General features: G+C 43.5%; 1 protein-coding gene across 3 annotated transcripts in view; it reads left to right on the top strand.

The window, feature by feature from the left end:
* LOC126100583 (ankyrin repeat and SAM domain-containing protein 3-like) overlaps window positions 1-5,878 on the top strand; it is a 144,004-nt gene extending 138,126 nt beyond the window's left edge. For all 3 annotated transcript variants that reach the window (XM_049911206.1, XM_049911205.1, XM_049911207.1), the window contains one exon: window positions 5,218-5,878. In XM_049911206.1, coding sequence (XP_049767163.1) covers window positions 5,218-5,281 — 64 coding nt within the window. In that variant the 3' untranslated portion in view covers window positions 5,282-5,878. The remainder of the gene's footprint in view (window positions 1-5,217) is intronic.
* Window positions 5,879-23,768: the final 17,890 nt, after the last annotated feature.

Below are 23,768 nucleotides of genomic sequence, written 5' to 3'. Positions count from 1 at the left end.
CCTCTGTAGTGATAAGTAATTTAAGTAATAAGTCTCCAGACCACCATACACAGTGAAGTTTCCACCTTATTGTATAACAGGTATCACAAACAAGTCTTTTAATCATTCATTGTAACTATCACTTAAGAAGATATTGGTAACATTCCAACCACAAGTATATAACAGGTCCTGTTGTTTGTGTTTTTCCAATGAGACATTTCAGAATATAACAGCCTAGATAAAGATTTTTTAACCTTAACTGTAATTACTGGTTTTGACCAAATTAGATCACCTTTAGATCTGAAATACAGGTGGTCAGTTGCTGCCGTTGCAACTGGTACAGATTGTTAACAATTTGAAGGAGGCCTGATTTGGCTGAAAATAACTACAGTCGGTATTAGTTTTAACTTGTACTTTCACAACAGATGGAAAAGTTTAATTTTTGATGATTTAATGCTGTAAGTTCTTTCATGTGGTCAATTTTTTAAGTGGCAACTAAGAGGCATTTCTCATAAATATAGGGCATTGTTTGTGTGCTCACTTAATGGATAACTTTGTGCCTTTATTTTATTTTTGTAGTAAGTAATTAAATGAATGTGAAGCAGAAACAGTAGTAAAAATACTAATCACAGCAGCTGAGGAATTGGGTGGCTTGTGTAAATCTCAAAACCCACTAAAGAAGCTGACAAAACAATTACTTTGGTGGAGAAGAGAAGAAAAATGAAAGTATAAACAGATAAATATAAGGCAGAATATACAGAACTGTGCATGGCTCTGAGAAAGAGCATGAAACATTACATCAAGAAGTATGAATAAGATACACCAAAAGCCAGTCTTAAAAATAAATATAGTTTAAAGATAGCCAAGCAAAAGCTCATGACTGGGAAGACTCAGCTAGTAGCATTGGACACAGACCAAGCCAAATCACAGAGAAGAAAGAAATGCTCGAATATATTGAGAACTTGTATAGTAACCTTGTCTGTGCTGATATCTTAATCCTAGACAATTGGTAAACTGTTCCTCAAATCCCATAAATACTACCCTCAGAAGACAAACAAGCTATTGACAAGATTAAAAAAGAAACCACTCCAGGTAGTGCTGACCTCTTGGTTTATATTTTAAAACTGATGGATGACAAAGCTATAAAGCATTTAGCTAAAATATTTTCAAATTGTTTGCACAGTGGTAAATTACCAAGAGATGGGAATAAAGCCAAAATAATCATAATACATAACAAAGGTAGTACTAAAGATACAAAGAATTACTACCTTATTGGTCTTCTGTCCATACTGCATGAACTTTTTACTAAAATTTTGACTACTAGATTGGGCACTACACTGGGCCTGGCCCACCCCATTGAACAAGCTGGGTTCCACACAGGATTTAGTACAGTCAATCATATCCTCACTCTGCATGAAACAATTGGAACAACAAATGAGTGCCATCTACCTCTCTGTCTTGCCTTCATAGATTTCAAAAAGGTATTAGATTTGATGAGTCGTCCAACCGTGTTTGAGGCTCTAACAGAGTAAGGAGTAGAACAGGCCTATTTAAAGTTACAAAGAACATATAGAAAACGTCCATAGCATTTGTGAATACAGTTAAAGATATCAATGAATTTCCTATCAAAAAGGGTGTCAAGCAAAGTGACTTTATAGATCTCTAAAACTATTTTTAGTTGCCCTTGGAAACGCAGTGTCTAATTTAGAGGGGAAAACAAAGGGAATCCAAATTCTGGGAAAGAGATGAAATAACCTGTGATTTGCTGACAATATCATACTATTTGCAAATAGTATAGAAGAACTTCGCATACTTATTAGTGAACCAGCATCAGTCTGCTTTGAATTTGGCCTAAAAATGAACTATGATAAAACCAAGATAATTATGAATGAATGGACACTGGAGAGTAATACATCTGTTGGAAGTAGGCAAAGGTCCACAGAATATGTTTATCTTGGTCAGCTTCTGAATATGAAAGGAAATCTAAAATCACAAACATTTTGATATATTAAATTAGGTTGGCAAGCTTATGGAGGGTAAGCCTTGGTTTTGAAGTCCAAGATGCTGGCTGAGTTGAAGAAAACTGTTTTTGACCAATGTATATTGTCCATAATAAATTATGGCTGTGAGACACAGGCAATTAAATGAGTTCATTGTCGGAAAACTAACGGTAGTCCAAGAGGAATGGAAAGATCAATGTGGGGCTACACGAAGGAAGGAAGGAAGGAAGGAAGGAAAGAAAGAAAGCATTTGATATCAGACAGTGTCATAACAGAAGAGTGAACACTTTGAAGTGGCAATGGACTGGTTATGTCATTCAAAAAGGTGGCGTGTGGTCAAACAAGTACTAGATTGGAGCCAAAGGTGAAGACTACCGGACAGATGGGACAGAGGCTTAAAAAACACAGCCAGACTGGACTGGCAATGGGAAGCTCAAGATTGACAGAAATGAAAGAACATGCAGGGATCCTACATTACACCCAGACTCAGAAGCCAATCACCAAGTGATCAAATTGGATGGTGGTGGTGGTGGTGGTGGTGATAAGGAAGGCAGGAAGGAAGGAAGGAAGGAAGGAAGGAAGTAAGTATGTATGGGCTAAGAAGTAAGATATACCTCTTCTCTGTTGTTGTCTCTCATAATGTTGTAGTCTTTGCTGAATTATCTCCAAATTTATAACATATAAAACTGGTGAATTTGAGCAAATTATACCTGCTTAATGTTGACTACTTCTACCTTTTTTAAATATATTTCTGCTAATTGCCTTTATAAGCACTGCCATTTTTATTTATTAGTTTTATATTTGGTCCAACTACTTCTTAGTGCACAGATGTAAAAGACACAGAGAAATTAGAACATCAATGCCTAGAATAAGAAACAAAAATGCACCATCAGATACACATGAGTAGAAGAATTTTTTTTCACTTCCATGCCATTTTCTTTACATTGTTAGTAAACATGTCTGTCTTATTTCTTACCGATAGGAATAGTTCACATTCCTCAAACCCATCATGACTTATGTTCTATCTTTCATTCATCAGGTTGTGTGTGTGTGTGTGTGTGTGTGTGTGTGTGTGTGTGTGTGTGTGTGTGTGGGCGCGCGCGCCTTTGTTTGTGTGTCATGGTTGTGCATTGCTTTATAACAAACAAGTCTAGGTTTTAATTTCCTTTTGTGTTCAAATTTTGAATGCAAATAATGGGTAAATATTTGTTCATTTTTATTTTTGTATAATCTTTCCTAACATAGGAACAGTATAATTTACAACCTGTTATATTTCATTGCTAGGGAGGGAGGGACGGACAGACAGAAAATAAATTTAACCACTAAATGGTATTAGTGCTTAACAAAAAGATACTGGTTGTCCCCCAAGGCAGAGTTCTTTTGTGTTCACTTATGTATTTAGCTAGTATACTAGTGGTCTTCTAATATAATAAGCTGTGGAATGAACATATATGTTGGTAGAGGACGTGTGTGGCTTCACAAGTTGCTCTACCTTTGATGCTGTAGGATTTCCTAGTGTGAGGCTGCAGTAACTGGTTGTTGCATAGGGCAGGTTCTACAGTGGTAAAGATTGCACTGTTAGAAAATGTAGGTTTAAGGTAATGGTCTGGGAATGCCATATGGTTCAACAAGTTCTCTCTCTATCCCAACATTCTTACCCCTGCAGCTGTTCCTGTTGTAAAACCTACCACATGCATCCACTATCACTTGCATTAGCCCTTCCACTGGTAAAGCATCCAACATCAAAAGCACAGCAATAAATACAGCCACATGTTGCCTCTCAACTGATAAAGAGTTAAATACATAGATTCTTATGTAGCAATGAGCACCACTAAAGTGGTTGAGCACATGAATGGATAGAGAAAAACAGTTCATCTTGGGGACACCAAGTTGCTGAGCTTGGTCTGAAGTGTAACTCAAGGGGCTGAGTGCCTGTCACATCACACTGACCATTTGTATTCTCCCATCAAGTGCACATTTCCCTGAAAAGTTCTGGAGATAAGTACGTGCTCCAGCACATACATATGGTCTTTGTCTCCATTAACTGTTCACGCCCCCCCCCCCCCCCCCCCCCCACCCACCCACCGAGCGAGGTGGCGCAGTGGTTAGCACACTGGACTCGCATTCGGGAGGACGACGGTTCAATCCCGTCTCCGGCCATCCTGATTTAGGTTTTCCGTGATTTCCCTAAATCGTTTCAGGCAAATGCCGGGATGGTTCCTTTGAAAGGGCACGGCTGATTTCCTTCCCAATCCTTCCCTAACCCAAGCTTGCACTCCGTCTCTAATGACCTCATTGTCGACGGGACGTTAAACACTAACCACCACTGTTCACCCCCCCCTCCCCCTCTGTGATGCTCTCACCTCTCTTTTTGATTTTCCCCCCTCTTAGTTCCTCATAAATTGCACTAATTACAATTCTCATTTCTCTTGTTCTCAGTTCATTTTTACTTCTCAGCTTATATTTTCATCATCTCCAGGTCAAAACTAGCACATCACTTACCAATATATTATCTTTGACCTCATTATTTCCTCAACATCTCTCCTTTCAATCTCCTCTGATGTACCCAACAGATGGATCCCACTCAACTGGAATGTGGAAGTTTGAATGTGTGTCGTGTAAATTCGGACACCTATACTATAATGTAGCAAAGGCAGGTTTCGTAAATTCATGTGATTTATCTCAAAATGGCTGATGGTGTCTCCAGCTGATTTGACAATTCGATTTTTTCACAGTGTTTAAAATACTAATCTTGTAATGTTTTACATGAGCTGTGAACAATGTCATGTGTGTGATGTTCTTGGTGTCATGCCCCCTATTTCTATGTGAAGTTGCCTTTTCACACTGTTTTGTTGTACTCTAGCACAGACAGGTAAGATTTTGCTAAAATTCATGTAAAATATTGTAGACAAAAATGGAAATGTCATATTTCCCAAAACAAAAATGATTAAGTTGTGTCAATTGTTGATAACTATGGAAACAACAGAGCCACTTCTGAGGTACAGAGAAAAAATGAAAAAGATATGAATTCGTGATAAGGTGTTTTATGTCCCAGCATGCAATGGAAGATTCAACAATTAAGTGAATTATAAAATTGATTTAAGTTCTTGAAGATTGTAAATTACTTGTGAATACATACATGGAAGTTGTGAATTCAATATTTAGTTAAAGATATAAAGAAATTTTTGGGATGTAAACTATTCACTTTGTAAATCTGGAAACTCTGCTGCAATTTCAGGACTATGGGCCCAAGAAAGAAGGTACTGTCAGCTATCAGAGACCGCCTGACTGAGATTTTATGAGAGGAAAACTGAAGCTGCAAAAAATTTATTTCAGAATATATTTATTTTATAGATGAAACTATTAGAAAGTTCAAAGGGCATGAAGAATATAAATGAATATTAAATATCTATCTAATACCCCCTCCCTCCCTCCCAATTTCCTTTTTTTTCTCCCAAACCCCTCAATTCACTCTGCTTTTTCACCTGCTGATGTAAATCTCTACACATCAGTCATCTTCTGATGAAGAGTTATATTTAAAAATACATGGGCAATGAAATCTATTGCTTGTGTGCCTCTACCACCAATCATTTTATATCTCTGGGTGTTTCCTTTACATAATTGTTTACCTAGGAGGCAATATTTATTACTGTTTATGAACTGATGTGTGCAATATAGGTATACTTTATGTGAACAGTATTAAAGATTAGCAGATTTTTCACGTAAATGTTTTTACAAAAAGTAATATTTTATATCTTGCTGCTGTTCTATTAATGGATGACAAGATTGTATGCATGATAAATTTTATTGACTGCCTTCTTGGTAGAGAAAATTTTTAACTTTGTATTCATGTTAAAGGTGTGAAATGAAAGCAGCATTACTAGACAGTTTTATAAATGTTGTTGTAGCACTTTATCTTAATAAAAGTTCTTTGATTACAAATGTTGCCTTCTATTTCCTGTGTGAATTTGATTTATGCCATGTTTCATAATAGGAGAGAGAATTTAAAGGCATGTAATTTGAGTTTCCTTTATCAAATGTGCCTTAACTGTCAGTTACAGTGAAGTAAATATTTTTTAGAACAGCCAGTGTGGAATAATGGCCTCTATTAGAAAAGACGAGCTGCAAGCATAAAAATGAATTTGGTTCCATTCTTAAAACTATTATGTTTGAAAGAATTCACACTATCAGATTCTAGGGAAGAATTTAACTTTGATGAATGAAGCACTACAAAACTCTCGTCAGTCCCTTAGTCCATAGACTAAGGTAATAACAAATTCAGAATCAAGGGAATATGAATTTTGACCACTTATTCACTTACAAAAAGCTAAATATGAGGGGGAAACAATTGTTCAACACAAGTTTTCGAGGCTTCTGAAGTTATCTTTTAGAATTGTTGTGCCAGGATATGCCTTATTGATCTTCGAAGGCCATCCAGAAAGTACAGAATATTTCACAATACCACGATATTCTTCAATAATAATAATAATAATAATAATAATAATAATAATACGGAAGCTGAGTAAACATGTTTCGGCAGAAACTTTGTCGACTTTTCCAGTCACCTTTTGACATTGAGGCACCTGTCATACCTTGGCACTAGTTTTTGTGTGCCCTGTTCATACCATTTGGTCACCTGGCAATTCAACCATACCACAATAGCATACTGCAAGTCTTCATCATTTGTGAAGCTTTTACCAGCAAGGTGTTCCTTCATTTATGGAAACAGGAAAAAGTCCAATGGTGCCAGATTCAGACTGTAAGGAGTAAGCTCGATGATGTGCAACTGGCATTTCTCATGCAGCAAGGTTTGTCTGAAAGGTAGTGTGTGGATGTTGGTTGTTGTACTACAGAACACTTCCATATGAGAACTTGCCTCTTCAGTGGTTCTGGATAGACCAATGAAGACGGCAAAGGGTAGCACAGTGTGGACCACTACTGATTGCTGTGTTGGGCATAAAATTGATAGGAAGGACCCCTTCACTGTCCCAGAATACAGAAGCTATCAGTTTTTAAGTTGATGCAGTTTATTTGAACTTGATTGGCTTCTATGCTGACTAGGATGATGCTACTCCATAGAATGTCACTTCATTATGGGGGTGTTATGAGAAATCTACATTTCATTTCCTGTAACAGTCTGGTCAATGAACATGTTGCTGTCCCTTTTGTAATGCTCCAAGAATGCTGAGGCAACACCCATTCTTGCAGCTTTCTGATGCTGTATGGCATCCCCTGTGCACAGATTTTGTGGTACCCTATGTGTTGAGTGTCAATTTTGTGCACAAATGAACAAGACACTTCCTGACATTGTTCATGCATATCACTAATTGTGAATTGCCAAATCTCTCGAACGATATGATCCACTTTTTGTTTCAGTCCATCTGTGATGATGGAGGGTAGCCCTTATCTCTCTTCATCATTAACATCTGTTCTCCTACTCTTAAAAATTGTGCACTACTTTCAGACACTGGCTGCATTCATTACACCTTCATCATAAATAGTAACAAGTCTGTTGTGAATGTTACAGGTTCTAACATTGTCCATCTGTGAAAAACTACCACCAACTCACATCTCACAGTAGGTGGGATTCATAATTGGCACAGCCATGAACACAGCTGTTTCTGCACTTTTGAAGTGGCAAGATCCATAGAGCCACGTACATCAACTGTCCATATCACACAGAATACCAGAACCAATGAAAGGCTGCCACAAGACAAGTGGACATACTGTATGCACAAATGGTATTTATTTTCTGAATTGTCATTGTAATGACAGGATCACACAAGTAATCAACATTTATGCAATGCCTGCACTAAAAGGAAATCTATGATGATCTGTTTGAATTCTGCATACAAAATGTTAAGTTGAATTTATTAGTATCACGTCATGAGAGAAAATGAAGAGATTGATTCCTGTTGAAACAAATTCCTGTATCTTAAACATATTACAGTGGACACCCATGCACACATAGCTGCATCAGAAGTCCACACACACAAACAATTTATAGAATAGTACCCCTCAACATGCCTACTTGATAGGGTTCAGACCATAAAATTCAACAGCTATTAAGCAAATAGTTAATGTAAGACTGGAAATATAGGCAGTCTATGAAGGTATGGACTGCACTTCGTAGATCAATCTGACTGCTCTAGCTTGAGAACACTGTGTTTGAAGAGGAAGTCGAGAGTACACCCTTGTGTAATACACATTCTGCAAGACTGTGTTGGGGACTATTATAACTGAAAATCATAACTGTATTATATGAGTATTGTAAAATGTGGACTAGTGGTATGTAATAAAACAACTGAGATTTCAATATACAGTGGTAACCAGTGCATATATTGTTTCAATAATTCCATTAGTAGTACTGTGGGCAGGATGTTATGTGTATAGTGAATTATTTCATAATCGATCCAGATAGGAAGGAATTGAATCATTCAATGAATGGGATGACATGAAGTGAAATATGGTGAAACAGGCTGAACTATGGGGAAAGGAACAAAAGAAACGGAAGCACTGGTGGTGGAACAAGGAATGTGAGGAAGCGGTAGAGACTCGCAGGAAAGCCTGGAGGGACTGGAGCAGCAAGAAGGACACAGAAAAATGGGAAGTTTTCTTAGGAGCAAGAAAGGAAGCAGACCGAACAATAAGACTGACCAGAAGACAGAAGATGAAGCAGGAACTGGAAGAGATTGAGACCAACTTCAGGAAAAACAACAGCAGACACTTTTTCGGGAAATTCAAAAAGAGTCTGATTGGATACAAGGGTAGAGAACTGTTTATAAGAGATAAGAAAGGGGCACTGGCCGTCAGTGCGAAGGAGAACTGTCAGATTTTTGCAGAGCACTTTCACGACCTGCTGAAGTGTGTACCACCTGAAGAAGAGCTGGAACTGGGGACTGACACAGAAGAGAGAGCCACGCCCTCCAACCAGCGATGAAGTCGCACATGCCATAAGCTATCTGAAGGCAACTGGAAAAGATGGTATAGCAGCCGAGATGATAAATGGGGAGGCAACAAAGCAATAGACAACATGACCAACATAATGCACCAGATCTGGAGAACAAAGAAGTTGCCAGAAGGATGGAAGAATACAATTGTAGTACCAATACACAAGAAGGGGGACAAGAGAGATGCAAACAACTACAGAGGAATATCGCTACTAGAGGTCGGATACAAGGTGCTGTCAAAACTATTGCTCAAGAGAGTAGAAGAATAGGTAGAAAGTACAGTTGGCGACTACCAAGCGGGATTCAGGAAGGGAAGAGGTTGTGTAGAACAGATATTTATCCTGAAGCAACGGATAGAACATAGGGCCTTAAAAAAACAAAAAGACAGCAATAACCTTCGTGGACTTCACAAAGGCATATGACTCCATCGACAGACACTCTTGTTAGGATCCTGAAGAACAGAGGACTTGATGGAACCACACAAGAACTCATAAAAGAAATTCTGACAGACACAAAACCAAGGGTGAGATTCAGACGAGCACTGCCAGAAGAATTTGAGATTAAGACTGGTGTTAAACAGGGAGATGGATTGTCATCATTGTTGTTCAATATAGCACTGGACGAAGTGATCAGGCAGTTGAGAGCAATAAATGAGGAAATGGGAATATCAAAGACCCATGTGGGGGACAAAAAGGACAACAGGGCTCAAGTGGACTGCCTAGCCTTTGCAGATGACATAGCAATAGTAAGTGACACAACTCGACAACTTAAGTAAGGTAATCGGAAAGGTGGGACTGAGGATCGCCTATAATAAGACAGACATTAAACGCCACTGCAAACTGGGAAACTCTGGAAGGCACTGTGCAAATGGTGGACAAATTTAAATACCTGGGAGAATTTATAACAGGAAGGAACAGGAGTAAGGAGGGAATAACAGAGAGGATAAAGAAGATGAAGTCAGCCTTCTGCATGACAAGAGAGGTATACATTAAAAAGAATATATCCACAGAGGCAAAGATAAGCCACTACAAGGCAACAGTGAGGAATGCAGTATTACATGCTGCTGAGACGATGACACTAGGAAGAAATGGGGCAGAGCAACGAGAGAAAGAGAGGAAAATACTGAGAAAAATACTAGGTCACTAAAGAGGTGGAGAGAGGTGGATGCAAAGACCTAGGGAAGAATTGTACCGGAACATGAGAACAATATCCGGGGAAATCAGACTCAAAAGGGCAAGGTTTGCTGGGCATGTAGTTACGATGAGTATGGACAGAATGATGAAGAGAGTGTGGGAAACAACAGGCAGGACAAGGGGAATGACAGGAACCAAGTGGATTGTTGAACTTCGGAAGGACTAGTTGGAATTGGGGATCAAGGTCGAAGGACCCCCCTGCGGGTCCGGGGTAAGAATAGGCCCGAGGTATTCCTGCCTGTCGTAAGAGGCGACTAAAAGAAGTTTCAACCGTTTCGGCCTTCCATGTGATGGTCCCCCTTGGGGTTTGACCTTCATTTTTCAAAATTCTACAGAAGTACGAGCCTTTTGGGGAAGGACGCCTTACGTGGCGCATCACTGGTCCTCAGTGCACTAAGACCTTGGCACTCAGCATTGTAACGGCGTTGTAACCACACCCACTATTCCTCAAATTGGGCCTAAATGCCTGATGGGTTGCACAAGTTACGCCCATAGTGCATCCCCATCTGCACCTACGATCATGATGGACTTTCCATGGCACCCAAAATCCAGCACGGTAGCCAGCCCGTTGTGGTGGGGTCGTCATGTACCTTCTAGGTTGTAGCTCCCTGACAACACAGGGATCGTACTGCCGATACCTGAGCTGCACCCTCCCCACGTCGGCCAAGGAGTAGATGCCCGTCTCCTTGGGGCATCGGGACTCCCAGCAATGGTCATCCTGCCAGGTGGCCCTTGCTGAGGCTGGGTGGTGCCCGCGGGGAGAGCTCCTTGTCGGAGTGGGTGGTATCGGGGCAGACGTTTCGCAGATGAAACGTCGACATGTATCGGGTCGCTCTGTGGCTGAGTCTTTTAAAAAGAAAGGTACTGTCTCTGGTTCTGGTTCTCCTGCCCTTTCCCCCTTGGCCACTCCCTGGGAGGGAGGACAGGCCCGCCAGCTTGGGGCGAAGTACTTCCCCTGCTATTTAGTCTGTTCTTGGACCGATGGGGGGATGTTTGCCACCTCCAAGCCCATGTTCTTTGTCCAGCACCTCGAGGACATCTTCAGGGAAATCGAGGCTCTCAGTAAAATGCGTTCAGGGTCCGTTCTTATAAAGACCACCTCCGCTACACAGTCAGCGGCGCTCCAGGCGTGCGACCGACTAGGGGACATCCCAGTGTCCATTGTCCCGCATCTGGCACTGAATAGGACGCAGGGGGTTATTTTTCATCGGAACCTCCTGCTGCAATCTGATGAGGAGCTCAGCGCCGAGGTATACATTTCGTCCGGCGAGTCCAGCGCAGCCCCAAAGACCGTCGCATCAACACCGGGGCCTTTATCCTCACCTTCGAGGGGGACGTTCTCCTGGAGAAGGTAAAGGTGATGTGCTACCGGTGCGACGTGCGACCTTACGTCCCGCCTCCTATGCGCTGCTTTCGGTGTTTGCGCTTTGGGCACATGTCGTCACGGTTTGAGGCTGAGCCCCTCTGTGGCGATGTTGGACGTCCTCTTCGTGAGGAACATACATGCACCCCACCACCTCGGTGCGTCAATTGTCCTGGCATCCACTCGCCTAGTTCTTTAGACTGCCCCGCATATCAGAAGGAGAAGAAGATTCAAGAATTAAAAACTTTGGATCGTCTCTCTTATTCTGAGGCAAGGAAGAAGTATGACAGCCTCCATCCCGTGACGTTGACAAATTCGTTTGCCTCAGTCGTGTCCACTCCTTCCACAGTATCCTCACCCCTATCCTGTCCCCCCTCCACCTCCTCACCCCATCCGGGGTCTATGCCTCCACCTCCCCAATCCCTCCCTTCCAAATCCTCCTCCCTCGCGGACCCTGCCCCCTCTGCCCAGGGGCCACCCTTCCTCCTCCTCCCCCTCCGCCGCCTAAGAAGCGATCCTCTTCTCAGGCGTCCATCGGGGAAACGTTCCGGACCCCGGCTTCCGACATTCCAAAACGGACCCCGCGCGTGAGGACCTTCTTCGGGTCCCGCCCATCATCCCCGTGCCTCATCGGACTTCCAAGAAGGCCTCCACTCCAAGAAGAAGTCCTTATCCCCCTCTCCACCCCGGCGCATTTCGTCTGACGCTCTATCCATGAGTCGCTGCTCCCGGCCGTCTTCAGTTTTGCCGGGACGCTCTGCTGCCAGACGCTCAGCTGGCCTCTCGTCGGCGAATGATGCTGCCCCTCCTACGCAATCCGAGAAAGTGGCCACAGCTGGCGATGACTTGATGGAACAGGATCCACCTCCCGCCGGTTGTAGCATTGTTCCCTCGAAACCTGGCCCTCCGCGACCGTCGAGGTGACCAGCTCTTCACCCGTTTTGTTCCCCATTTTTTCTGACTAGCGATGGCTTTGTTACATTGGAACATAAGAGGTATTCGATCTAATCGGGAGGAATTACAACTGCTCCTCCGCCTGCACTGTCCGCTTGTCCTTGGTCTCCAGGAAACCAAGTTGCGCCCAACTGACCGTATTGCTTTTACCCACTATACCTCGGAGCGGTCTGACCTCACCCCTGTGGACGGTATTCCAGCTCATGGTGGGGTCATGTTGCTCGTTCGGGACGATGTCTATTACCATCCCATCCCATTGACCACCCCACGCCAAGCAATAGCTGTCCGTATTACTCTTTCTGCCTTTACTTTTTCTGTTTGTACCGTCTACACTCCATCGTCATCCGTAGTTAGTCGGGCTGACATGATGCACCTGATTGTTCAGCTTCCTCCGCCGTTTTTATTGTTTGGCAACTTCAATGCCCATCATCCCATTTGGGGCTCTCCTGCATCCTGTCAGAGAGGCTCCCTCTTGGCGGATGTCTTCAACCATCTCAATCTTGTCTGCCTCAATACTGGCGCCCCGACTTTCCTCTCTGACTCTACTCATACCTACTCCCACTTGGACCTCTCGATCTTTTCTACCACTCTTGCCCGTTGGTTCGAGTGGTATGTCCTTTCTGACACCTATTCGAGCGACCACTTCCCCTGTGTCATTCGTCTCCTGCACCACACCCCATCCCCACGTCCTTCGAGCTGGAACATACCGAAAGCTGACTGGGGACTTTACTCCTCCCTGGCGACCTTTCCGGACCGCGATTTTCTCAGTTGTGACAGTCAGGTCAAATACCTCACGGCTGTTCTCATCAATGCTGCTGAACGTTCCATTCCTCGTACTGCCTCTTCTTCACATCGCGTTTCCGCCCCCTGGTGGAATGAGGCTTGTCGAGATGCTATCCGTGCTCGACGACGTGCTTTGCGCACCTTTCGCCGCCATCCTACGTTGGCGAATTGTATTGGATACAAACGACTCCAAGCGCAATGCCGTAGAGTCATCAAAGACAGCAAAAAAGCTTGTTGGGCCTCTTTCACCAGCTCCTTTAACAGTTTTACTCCCTTTTCTGTCGTCTGGCGTGGCCTGTGCCGGCTGTCTGGCATTAAGGCCCACTCCTCGGCACCTGGTCTGACTTCAGGTGATGAGGTCCTTGTTGATCCTGTGGATATCTCCAACACCTTCGGCCGCTTTTTCGCGGAGGTTTCAAGCTCCGCCCATTACCACCCTGCCTTCCTTCCCAGGAAAGAGGCAGAAGAGGCTCGGCGACCTTCCTTCCACTCGCTGAATCTGGAAAATTATAATGCCCCCTTTACTATGCGGGAACTCGAACGTGCACTTGCACTGTCCCAGTCCTCTGCTCTGGGGCCAGATGCCATTCATGTTCAGATGCTGGCACACCTTTCTCCGGCAGGCAAAAGCTTCCTTCTTCGTACCTACAATCGCGCCTGGACTGAAGGTCAGGTCCCCATGCGTTGGCGTGATGCCGTCGTTGTTCCTATACCCAAACCCGGGAAGGATAGACACCTTCCTTCTAGTTACCGCCCCATTTCTCTTACAAGCTGTGTCTATAAGGTGATGGAGCGCATGGTTAACGCTCGGTTAGTTTGGATTCTTGAATCTCAACGGCTACTTACCAATGTTCAATGCGGCTTTCATCGCCGCCGCTCCGCTGTTGACCACCTTGTGACCTTGTCGACATTCATCATGAACAACTTTTTGCGAAAGCGCCAAACGGTCGCCATGTTCTTCGATTTGGAGAAGGCTTATGATACCTGTTGGAGAGGAGGTATCCTCCGCACTCTGCACAGGTGGGGTCTATGCGGTCGCCTGCCCCTTTTTATTGATTCCTTTTTCACAGATGGAAAGTTTAGGGTACGTGTGGGTTCCGTATTGTCCGACGTCTTCCTCCAGGAGAAAAGAGTGCCTCAGGGCTCCGTCTTGAGTGTAGCCCTTTTTGCCATAGCAATCAATCCAATTATGGATTGCATTCCACCTAATGTCTCAGGCTCTCTTTTTGTTGATGACTTCGCGATCTACTGCAGTGCCCAGCGAACATGCCTCCTGGAGCGCTGCCTTCAGCGTTGTCAGACAGCCTATACTCATGGAGTGTGGCAAATGGCTTCCGGTTCTCTGAAGAGAAGACTGTTTGCATCAACTTTTGGCGAAATAAAGCGTTCCTTCTGCCATCCTTACATCTCGGTCCCGTTGTTCTCCCATTCGTGGAAACAACTAAGTTTCTAGGGCTCACACTAGACAGGAAACTTTGTTGGTCTCCACACGTCTCTTATTTGGCTGCCCGTTGTACACATTCCCTTAATGTCCTCAGAGTTCTTAGTGGTTCATCTTGGGGAGCGGATCGCACTGTCCTGCTTCGCTTGTATCAGTCCATAGTCCGATCAAAGCTGGATTATGGGAGCCTCGTCTACTCGTCTGCTCGGCCATCCCTCTTACGCCGTCTCAACTCCATCCACCATGGGGGTTACGTCTTGCGACCGGAGCTTTCTACACTTGTCCCGTCGAGAGTCTTTATGCAGAAACTGCCGAATTACCATTGACCTACCGGCGCGACGTACTGCTTTGTCAGTATGCCTGCCGGCTGTTGTCAATGCCCGACCACCCCTCTTATCAGTCCTTCTTCGCCGATTCTCTCGACCGTCAGTATGGGTTGTATGTGTCTGCCCTGCTGCCCCCTGGAGTCCGCTTTCGTTGCCTGCTTCGACAATTGGATTTTGCCCTCCCTACCACCTTGAGAGGGTGAGAGCCCGACACCACCTTGGCTCCAGGCTCTGGTTCATGTTTATCTGGACCTCAGCTCGCTCCCGAAGGAGGGTACACCGGCTGCAGTGTATTGCTCATGGTTTGTCGAACTTCGTGCGTGACTTGCCAGTCACACCTTTATTTACACTGATGGCTCCAAAACTGATGATGGTGTCGGCCGTGCCTTTGTCGTCGGGGCCGTCACCTTTAAATACCGGCTCCTCGACCAGTGTTCCAGCTTTACGGCCGAGCTTTTTGCTCTCCATCAGGCTGTTCAGTATGCCCGCCGCCACCGCCATTCATCGTATGTACTCTGCTCTGATTCACTCAGTGCTCTTCAGAGCCTTGGAGCTCCATATCCGGTCCATCCCTTGGTGCAACGGATCCAGCAGTTCCTCCATTCTTTCGCTGAGGGTGGCTCTCCTGTCAGCTTTCTGTTGGTTCCCGGCCATGTAGGAGTGCCTGGGAATGAGGCTGCTGATGCTGCAGCCAAGGCTGCAGTCCTCCTGCCTCGGCCAGCCTCCCATTGTGTTCCGTCATCTGACGTTCGTGGGGTTGTTTGTAAGAGGCTTGTGTCCTTGTGGTGGGATACTTGGTCCTCACTTCAAGGAAACGAGCTCTGGGCAGTAAAACCGTTCCCAACTGCTTGGACAACCTCCTCCCGACCATCTCGGCGAGAAGCGGTCCTTCTGATCAGGTTGCGGATTGGGCATTGCTGGTTTAGCCACCGCTACCTGCTCTCCAGTGACCCAGCCCCGCAGTGCCCTTGTGGTCATGCATTAACAGTGCGCCATGTTTTATTGTCGTGTCCTCGTTTTAGTCAATCTCGTGTTGTCCTGTCTCTGCCATCTACTTTACAGGATATTTTAGTGGATGACGCTCGAGCAGCTGCTCATGTTCTTCGTTTCATTACTTTGACTGGATTGTCCAAAGACAGCTAACTCTTTCACTTATTTTATCTGCATCTTTGTAAGAACTTTCTGGTGTCCCCCCCCCCCCCCCCCCTCCCCTTGAGTTTTACTAGATTCTATGTGCTCTAACAATTGTGACTGGGTGCTAATGACCTCAGTAGTTGAGCGCCCTTAAACCCCAAACAAAAAAAAAAAAAACAAAAACAAAAAAAGGTCGAAGGAAAGGAAAATTGGAGGAACAAATATACACCGACAAATATGCCAGAGATCAATGACAGAGAAGAATACAGGAAAAGATTAGAATGTCACCAGTGGAGCCGCCAGGAGAAACTGAAACTGAAGATCTCAGAAGAAGAGCTGGAGAGGAGAAGAGAGAGAATGGAGAGGTTCTGGGAGAAGAAGAGGAAAATGCAGTCCATGAAGGGGCTACCCGTGGACCTACAGAGGCCATAACGCAAGAAGAAGAAGAAGAAGAAGAAGAAGAAGAAGAAGAAGAAGAAGAATTATTTCAAGTGTCTAGCAACAATATGGAAAGGATACCTACTCTTCAAATAGGGGAGGTGCTGAGACAAACAGATGCAATCAAAACAAATGCTAAAAATATTCAGCTTTTGGATAAAGTCCTTAATCAGAAGTAGAAAATTCTCTCACATTCACAACTTGCACACACTTGGCCACTGTTGTCTCTGGGTGGTTACACACCACTGCACATGAAGTGGACAGCAATGTACCAGGAGTGGATAGTTTGGATACAGAATATCTGTGGAGTAGTCAGGGGAAACAGTAGCAGTGTAGGTGTGAGGGGAAAATACTAGTACTGCCATCATGAGAATAGGATAGAGCTGCTAGATGCACCATTGGGAGACTGTGTTTGGAGAGGTGGGGGTTAGAGAAGGGGTAAAGACTACAGAGGTGTAGTGGCAGGATAGAAAGCATGTGTAATACTGGAATGGGAGCAGGGAAGCAGGTAGGCAGGTGGACAAGGACTAGCAAAGAATTCCTGTAACTCCCCTGGGCTCAACCTTAGTGGGTCCCCATTCTCCATTTGCCTATCCCCTTCCACACTCCCACTCCAGTACTATACACACACCTTCTATCCCGTCAATATATGCACATAGTCCTGTCCCCTCCTACTTCTCACTCCTCTCCTTCCTCCCCACTGACTGCCTTACTAGTGAATTCACACCATGAACTTAGCCAATTCTCATCATGGTCCCTGATTCTGCATCTATTAGCACTCCCCCCCCCCCCCCCCTACACACACACACACACTTGCCCCCACAGGCACCACTACACTGCTAGCATCTTCCCCAGCCTTACTATGCTACCACACCCCCTCATCACCTCTTCCATTCCAGCTAGATTGCTGCTCATCTCGGATGCAGTTGCATTTGGGCTTTAGTGCCTGAAGGCAACTGTACAGGATGGCAGTCAGTCAAGGAATAGGGAATTGGTTTAAAATATTTATTTCAAAGGCCACAGGCAAATCTTCACAAGTTTTCTTGCAGAGTAAATTTGGCTGTGCTATACATGACAAAAGTTACCTGCCTTTCAGGACCATGGCAGTTCCTTCTGGTTAAATCTGCTGACAATAAGACTTCTTCAGCCCTCTGCTTGGTTTGCTAGTGAGTTCACACAATCAACTTAGTCAGTTTTGTGTGTGGGGAGGTATGTCACATGTATGGAATGTGGAGGGTTCCAGAGCAGTACAGTTGCTTCTCTCTTGGGATCAAGGCCTCGATAGAACAGATGTGTTTCCTGGGAGGCAGGGCCTCTGGCTCTGGGCCCTACGACCAGCCACCAACAGATTTTAACATGAAATTGAAATGTCACCTCTCATTTCCTATTTTATTTAGTTTGTTCAACCTTCTATGCTTGATAACCAACTACCCAAGGTGCGCCCCTTGTATCCCGAACTCTGAAATACATTCTCTTTATTTGATCTAATTTCCTGTTTTGTCATTTTATATCAGCCCTACAAGCCCATCTGATAACTCCTGACCGCTCGGTCACCTGCACACTGTCAGCTGTGGCATGCCACAACTTCTCCCTCCCTGCCCCTGTGCACTGGTGTCAGAATCGTGATTCGTTCCTACTTTTCAGTCCATAGGGCAGCTGTTTACTTTTGGTTCACGTTCAATGTTGTGTCACTGATTGGTATTTGCCACTGTTGTTCCACTGCATGCCGAGCCTGAGTGCCACAGCACCATACACTGTCTTTTCACAACCCAAAACGTGGGGGCAAAGTATACAGTGCTGCCTGCTGCAGCACGGACTGAGCCTCACGGAGAACAGTGTGTCTCATCAATGTGTGTGCATTGAGTGCACCGAACCACACCTGGTTGTGCTGCGTGCCTCCCATCTCACAGTTGGAGCCGGCTTACCATCTCCATCACCACTCACTAACTCTGAGCCAGGCACCAGGACATGAAAAAAATGCACGGTGCATCTGTGCCATTCCTGTGGCTCACCAAGTGCACAGGCATGTTACACACCGTTGACTTGGATTCCCTGCCATGTTGTTGCCCAACAGCTTCACACTACCCATTGGCGCCGCAAGTCCGATCACCGCAGTTTGGCTAGCTGTGCTGCTTTGCCACCGCCATGCTTACTGGCCAAAATGTCTGCGTTGTGGTCATTGCTGTTGCTGCTGACCAGCTACACAGCCCACTTGCTGCCACACCACCCATTTTCACCACCGGGAAGACCCCTTCTGCTGTGTAAGTAAGGGTCCTGGCCTCAATGCCAGGAGCACTTACTTTTGCCGCCATGCGTCCAGACACTGCCATTGCCCGTCGCTGCTACACTGGTACTGCATATGTATGGTCCTCAGCCACTGCCCCAGTGCTGTCGCCGACACCACTGCATTTCCTGCACCACAATATGATAAGTGTACCGTACATGTTGCACGCAGTCCACAGCTCACGGTCTAGTGGTTAGTGGCTGGCGTTGCTGTCCCCTGGATCGTGGGGTCACGGGTTTGATTACCGGCCAGGCTGGGGATTTTCTCCGCCTGGGGACTGGGGTTTTGTGTTGTCCTCATGATTTCATCATCACTCATGGAAGTGGTGAAACTGGACTGAGTGAAAGCTGGGAATTTGTACGGGCACTAATAACCGTGCAGTTGAGTGCCCCACAAACCCACCATCATCATTGTCATCGTCCTCATGTTGCTTCGTGTTGAGGCACTGTAGCCATTTTGTTGTGAGGAGACTGTAGAGAGTGAACAGGGTCTTTCAGATTAGTAAATTATAATTTTAAATGAACAAGTACCATGATTTTTAGAGCTCAATATTTGTATGACATGCTGTCATTTTGATTCCTATTGCCTGTAATGTAAAAACGTAGTGTCAGAACTATTTTGCTAGAAGCCCACAGCATATCATATGACAGACTCAAATATGTTTAGAGAGAAACTTTCTTGGGCATTACGATACTAAGCTGTGGTTTTATGCACCATTAGTGTTGCTGCTTGTATGGGTTTCTTCCTTTCAATACTTAGAAGTACACTGCATGAAGTTAAAATTTTCATCTTATGCAGTTATTGCTTTGTGTTTGGAGGTGTCTTTACTTAGGGCAATTTGGACTTTAAATTTTTGTGAGTGTAGTTATTGTGAGATGTGCTGAATGTGTAATTGTTCCTTGTATAAGCACTTCACATGTATGCTGGTTGGCTAGTTAATGTCTATGTAATTTAGACACATACTTCTGTTGGACTTGTGTACTGCAACGGATTTCTTATCCTTGTTTTAAACCCTATACTTGTTGAAGTATGTTGTGCCTAGTTACTGTGATGAGAAGTTTCTATAGGTATATTTTGACTGTTTCAGTTTATCTCCAGTGATTTGCACCTAGTAAAATGTGATGGCATGTACAGTCGTTCAGCAGTTCTTGGCATTTTCTTCCGTTATGCTTTCACATAATGATCCATCCTATTTTTTTTATATTTGCTATAAATACTATTCTTGTGTCCTAATGAATGTAGACACTTGCCCTTTGCTTCACAGATGTGAGAGCATTAGCTGCAAGGTTGCTGAAATAATCAGTGCATTAAATGCTTGTGCCTTGATGGGAATTAGTTTTTATTGCAATACCAGGTACGGATACAAACAGTGTCTAGGCCTTGTAAGAAAGGTAGCATATCATTAGATTCTGACCATCTTGGTATTGTTTATCAGACTACTAGAGGGACTAGGTGACTTGAGGCTCCAAATATACACAGGTATAATTACGTGATTAGCACTTGTGTTGCCGAAACCTATAGGACATTTTGTGACACGCCAGATTTCAGAACGGTGGACTGAACTTACTCCATCTTTCTCTTCTATCTCTGTGTGTGTGTGTGTGTGTGTGTGTGTGTGTGTGTGTCTACATTTTCTCTCCCCACATCCAAGTCTTTCTCTGTCCATGCCTTGTGTTTTTTATAAGTGGTAGTAGCTTGTAACTGGTTAACTCGATGCATGAAGCTATGACGTATTAAATGACTTATGTTAATATGAGTTATAATGAATGGTGGAGGAGGATAGATCTGTTGTACCCCTGAAATTAGGTCAGGATATGATGACATTTATCAGTTATCCCCAGAGGATAGTGAAATAATGTATGAAGTCATTTGCGAGCAGGAAAGATGTCCTGAGGTTAATTTGGTTGAAGGTAATTAAGTGGTGATGTTTCTGTTGTACAGTTAGTGCTTTTTGGTGGACATTGAGGATGATACAATGAATACTAATTTATGAGAGAAGATGATTGAGTGATGCTAAATGGTCCATTTTACACTGTCACCCTCAGAGGTCAGAGTAAAACCATTAGCCATCATTCATTTTAGCATGCTGCACATTTCCAGTTGAGACACCAATGAATTTTGGAGTCATTTAAGTTTGTTACCTGTCAACATTTGATAAGCACAGACCACATGGTGTAAACACGTGGATCAGCACAGCTGTCTCCTTGCGGAAGCCAGCTATGCTACCACTTCTCTTCTTCTTCATCTTGGCTACAGTAATTAAGTCTAGTTTTTGTACAGTATAAGTTTTCAGTGAGCATAAACTGTAATGAACTTCAAAGGCAACTATTTCACCATTGCCTTTTGAAAGATCTTTTGTCTACTGTCTGCCTTTTAAGTTGTGGTTTTTCTCTAACAAAGAATTTGGGACAATGTACATGCTCAGTTGACTATCATATAGTGTACGGGTTTTAAGTGGTTTTAAGTAAATGTTAAAAGCTTTTGTGAGAAGCATGGCCCAGGCACACACCTATTTGTATTTTGTGGAGATTTTAATCATTTCTGAAGATTTTTGGTGTTTAAAGTTATCATCTCTCATCTACTGTTTTCTCATTTGATGATATTAGGCAATTTGTATTATTCAGCTTCCTTGTAGAATTTTGATGTAGTGTATTTTGCTTGTAGATTTCTTTTGTTGACAATGATTTTGTTTTGCCCATTGAAGGAATGCATTGTGTTTACCTTATTAAAGTTGTTCTACAGTACTACTTTTTACAAGTTGCTTTCTTGAGTATTTTGTTTTGTCATTAAATATGGAATGTGCAGCCTCTTTTTGCAATGTTACTCTCAAACCATCTAATTTTTGTAAATAATGTTCCACTGCTCTGCAGACAAGATAAAGCCATTATCAATTTACAAACATTTATTTCCATTAGGGTTAAAAATAATAGGTCGTTTTCAATTTCTATGTCTGCTTAACTGACCATATCCCTTCAGTCCCTCATTGCAAAATTTTCCTGACCTGTCTCCAGTAAAATAGTAAGCATTCTTTTCCTGCTCATCTGTCTTAGACAGCATAATTTTAATCTGAAATTTTAACTGCAGTATTCCTTATTTCATCTTGGTTCTTCTGTATCAAACTTTTTGTCATTTTGAGGCAACTCTATCGTGGTTTTTATGTGGCCAACACGGAGATGCACTGTGTCATCCTATTTCTGTTTCAAAATGAAAACAAATACTATACTAATAATCTGAACTAAGCGTTCTTAAACATTGTTGCCTGTGCTGCCTTGCACTTGGTTTTTGTGATACAAAAGTTAAGACTCTTTCCTGTATAAATTGGGTACCACTTTGTGCTGATAATTATTGGCATTCACTCCAATGTTAGATAGCATTGTCCTACTTTGTTTTTATGCATACTCTAAGTACTCCTCCTACCCCTCGTGTGCCCTTGCAGAAATTGGTTTGGTGATGGTACGATCATCGCTGTTCTGTGCCATGGGTTACACATCATGCTGCTGGAACACATTCCCTCCTGTGCTTTCAAATCAAATGCTAGACGGACGCTTCCCCTTTCCCTCTAAATACCTGTACATTAGACTGCACCCCCCTGCCTCACGCAACACACTTTTCAGTGAAAGTGAGCTGTTCCTCCTCCTCTACTCACCTCCCCTTGTACTTGCAATACAGCGTTCCCCGCTCCCCCCCTCCCCCCCCCCCCCCCCCCATTTTCCTCTGCCATACCACTAAGTGCTTCTTATGCCTTGTCGTGCTGAACTTCCATAGATTACAGATATTTATACTCTAAGTACTCCTCCTACCCCTCGTGTGCCCTTGCAGAAATTGGTTTGGTGATGTCACGATCATCGCTGTTCTGTGCCATGGGTTACACATGGTCTTTTGGCATCGGTCTGCCAGTTGAAATCTTCTTTACAAATGTGCACTTCTGTCACACCACATCACATTCTAGCCTTAACCCTTTCATATTTTATGAACTGATTATAAACTCGCAATGTTCTTTCCCTTCCTGTGTGAAGTTTTATGAATAGGATGAGACACTTTTGAGTTGATATAATTGCGTAGGCTTTCGTGGCCAGAGTCAGTCGACATAAAAGTTTTCCGGGTTTGGTACCGCGTCATAATGTAAAAACTACTGCTGCTATAGAAAAGCCAACGTTTCGGCCACAATTGCAGCGGCCTTCTTCAGGGTCTATGACATGATACCAAACCCAGAAAACTTTTGTCGACTTTTGAGTTGGTTTACTGTTGTGGACACACATCTAATTTACCTTGTCTAGAGTATTCTCTTGGGTTTCTCCATGCAAATGACTTGATGTTTTGTTCTTTCTTGATGTATTTTCACATTTTGCCTCCTTAGATTAATGGGAATGAGTTGACCATGGTTTCCTCAAATGTTGATTGATGACGTAGTGAGTAGTGTTCTTATGTAAAAAAATGGACATACATGTGCAAAATGGTGCCGGTAGAACAACACAGTGACACTTCAGTCTGAGCTAAAAAGAAGTTTCGTAACTCATGGTGTAAAGAATGCAAAAAACATGTGATTAAAGGCATTCTCTCTGTCAAATGTAACTTCTGGTTATACGGAAAGTGTGCAAACGTGAATCTCAAGTTCGTAAATGATAAAGGGTGGTCATGTCATAACTGTGTTAGTGATGAACGTGAAGATTTTCTCAGCACGATTAATTCAAAAGATGAAATTATCAAGTTACTGAATAGTGACATTGAGACTCTCAGATAAGAAATTGTAATCTTGAAGCAATAAAACGTGAAACTGTTAAATGAAAAATGTAATGTTTATGGATCTGTGGAAACAATGAATCAGTGAAGGAAAAATGGCAAAAAAAAAAAGTCAGACTCAAAGTGTTAAAAGTGATATGCGAACCGAAAAAAAGTGATGATAATGAAGAAAATCGTGTAGAA

Source organism: Schistocerca cancellata, chromosome 9, assembly GCF_023864275.1.
Source record: "Schistocerca cancellata isolate TAMUIC-IGC-003103 chromosome 9, iqSchCanc2.1, whole genome shotgun sequence".
Taxonomy (NCBI): domain Eukaryota; kingdom Metazoa; phylum Arthropoda; class Insecta; order Orthoptera; family Acrididae; genus Schistocerca; species Schistocerca cancellata.
Note: the sequence above shows the minus strand (reverse complement) of the source record. Positions and strands in the feature narration are given on the sequence as shown.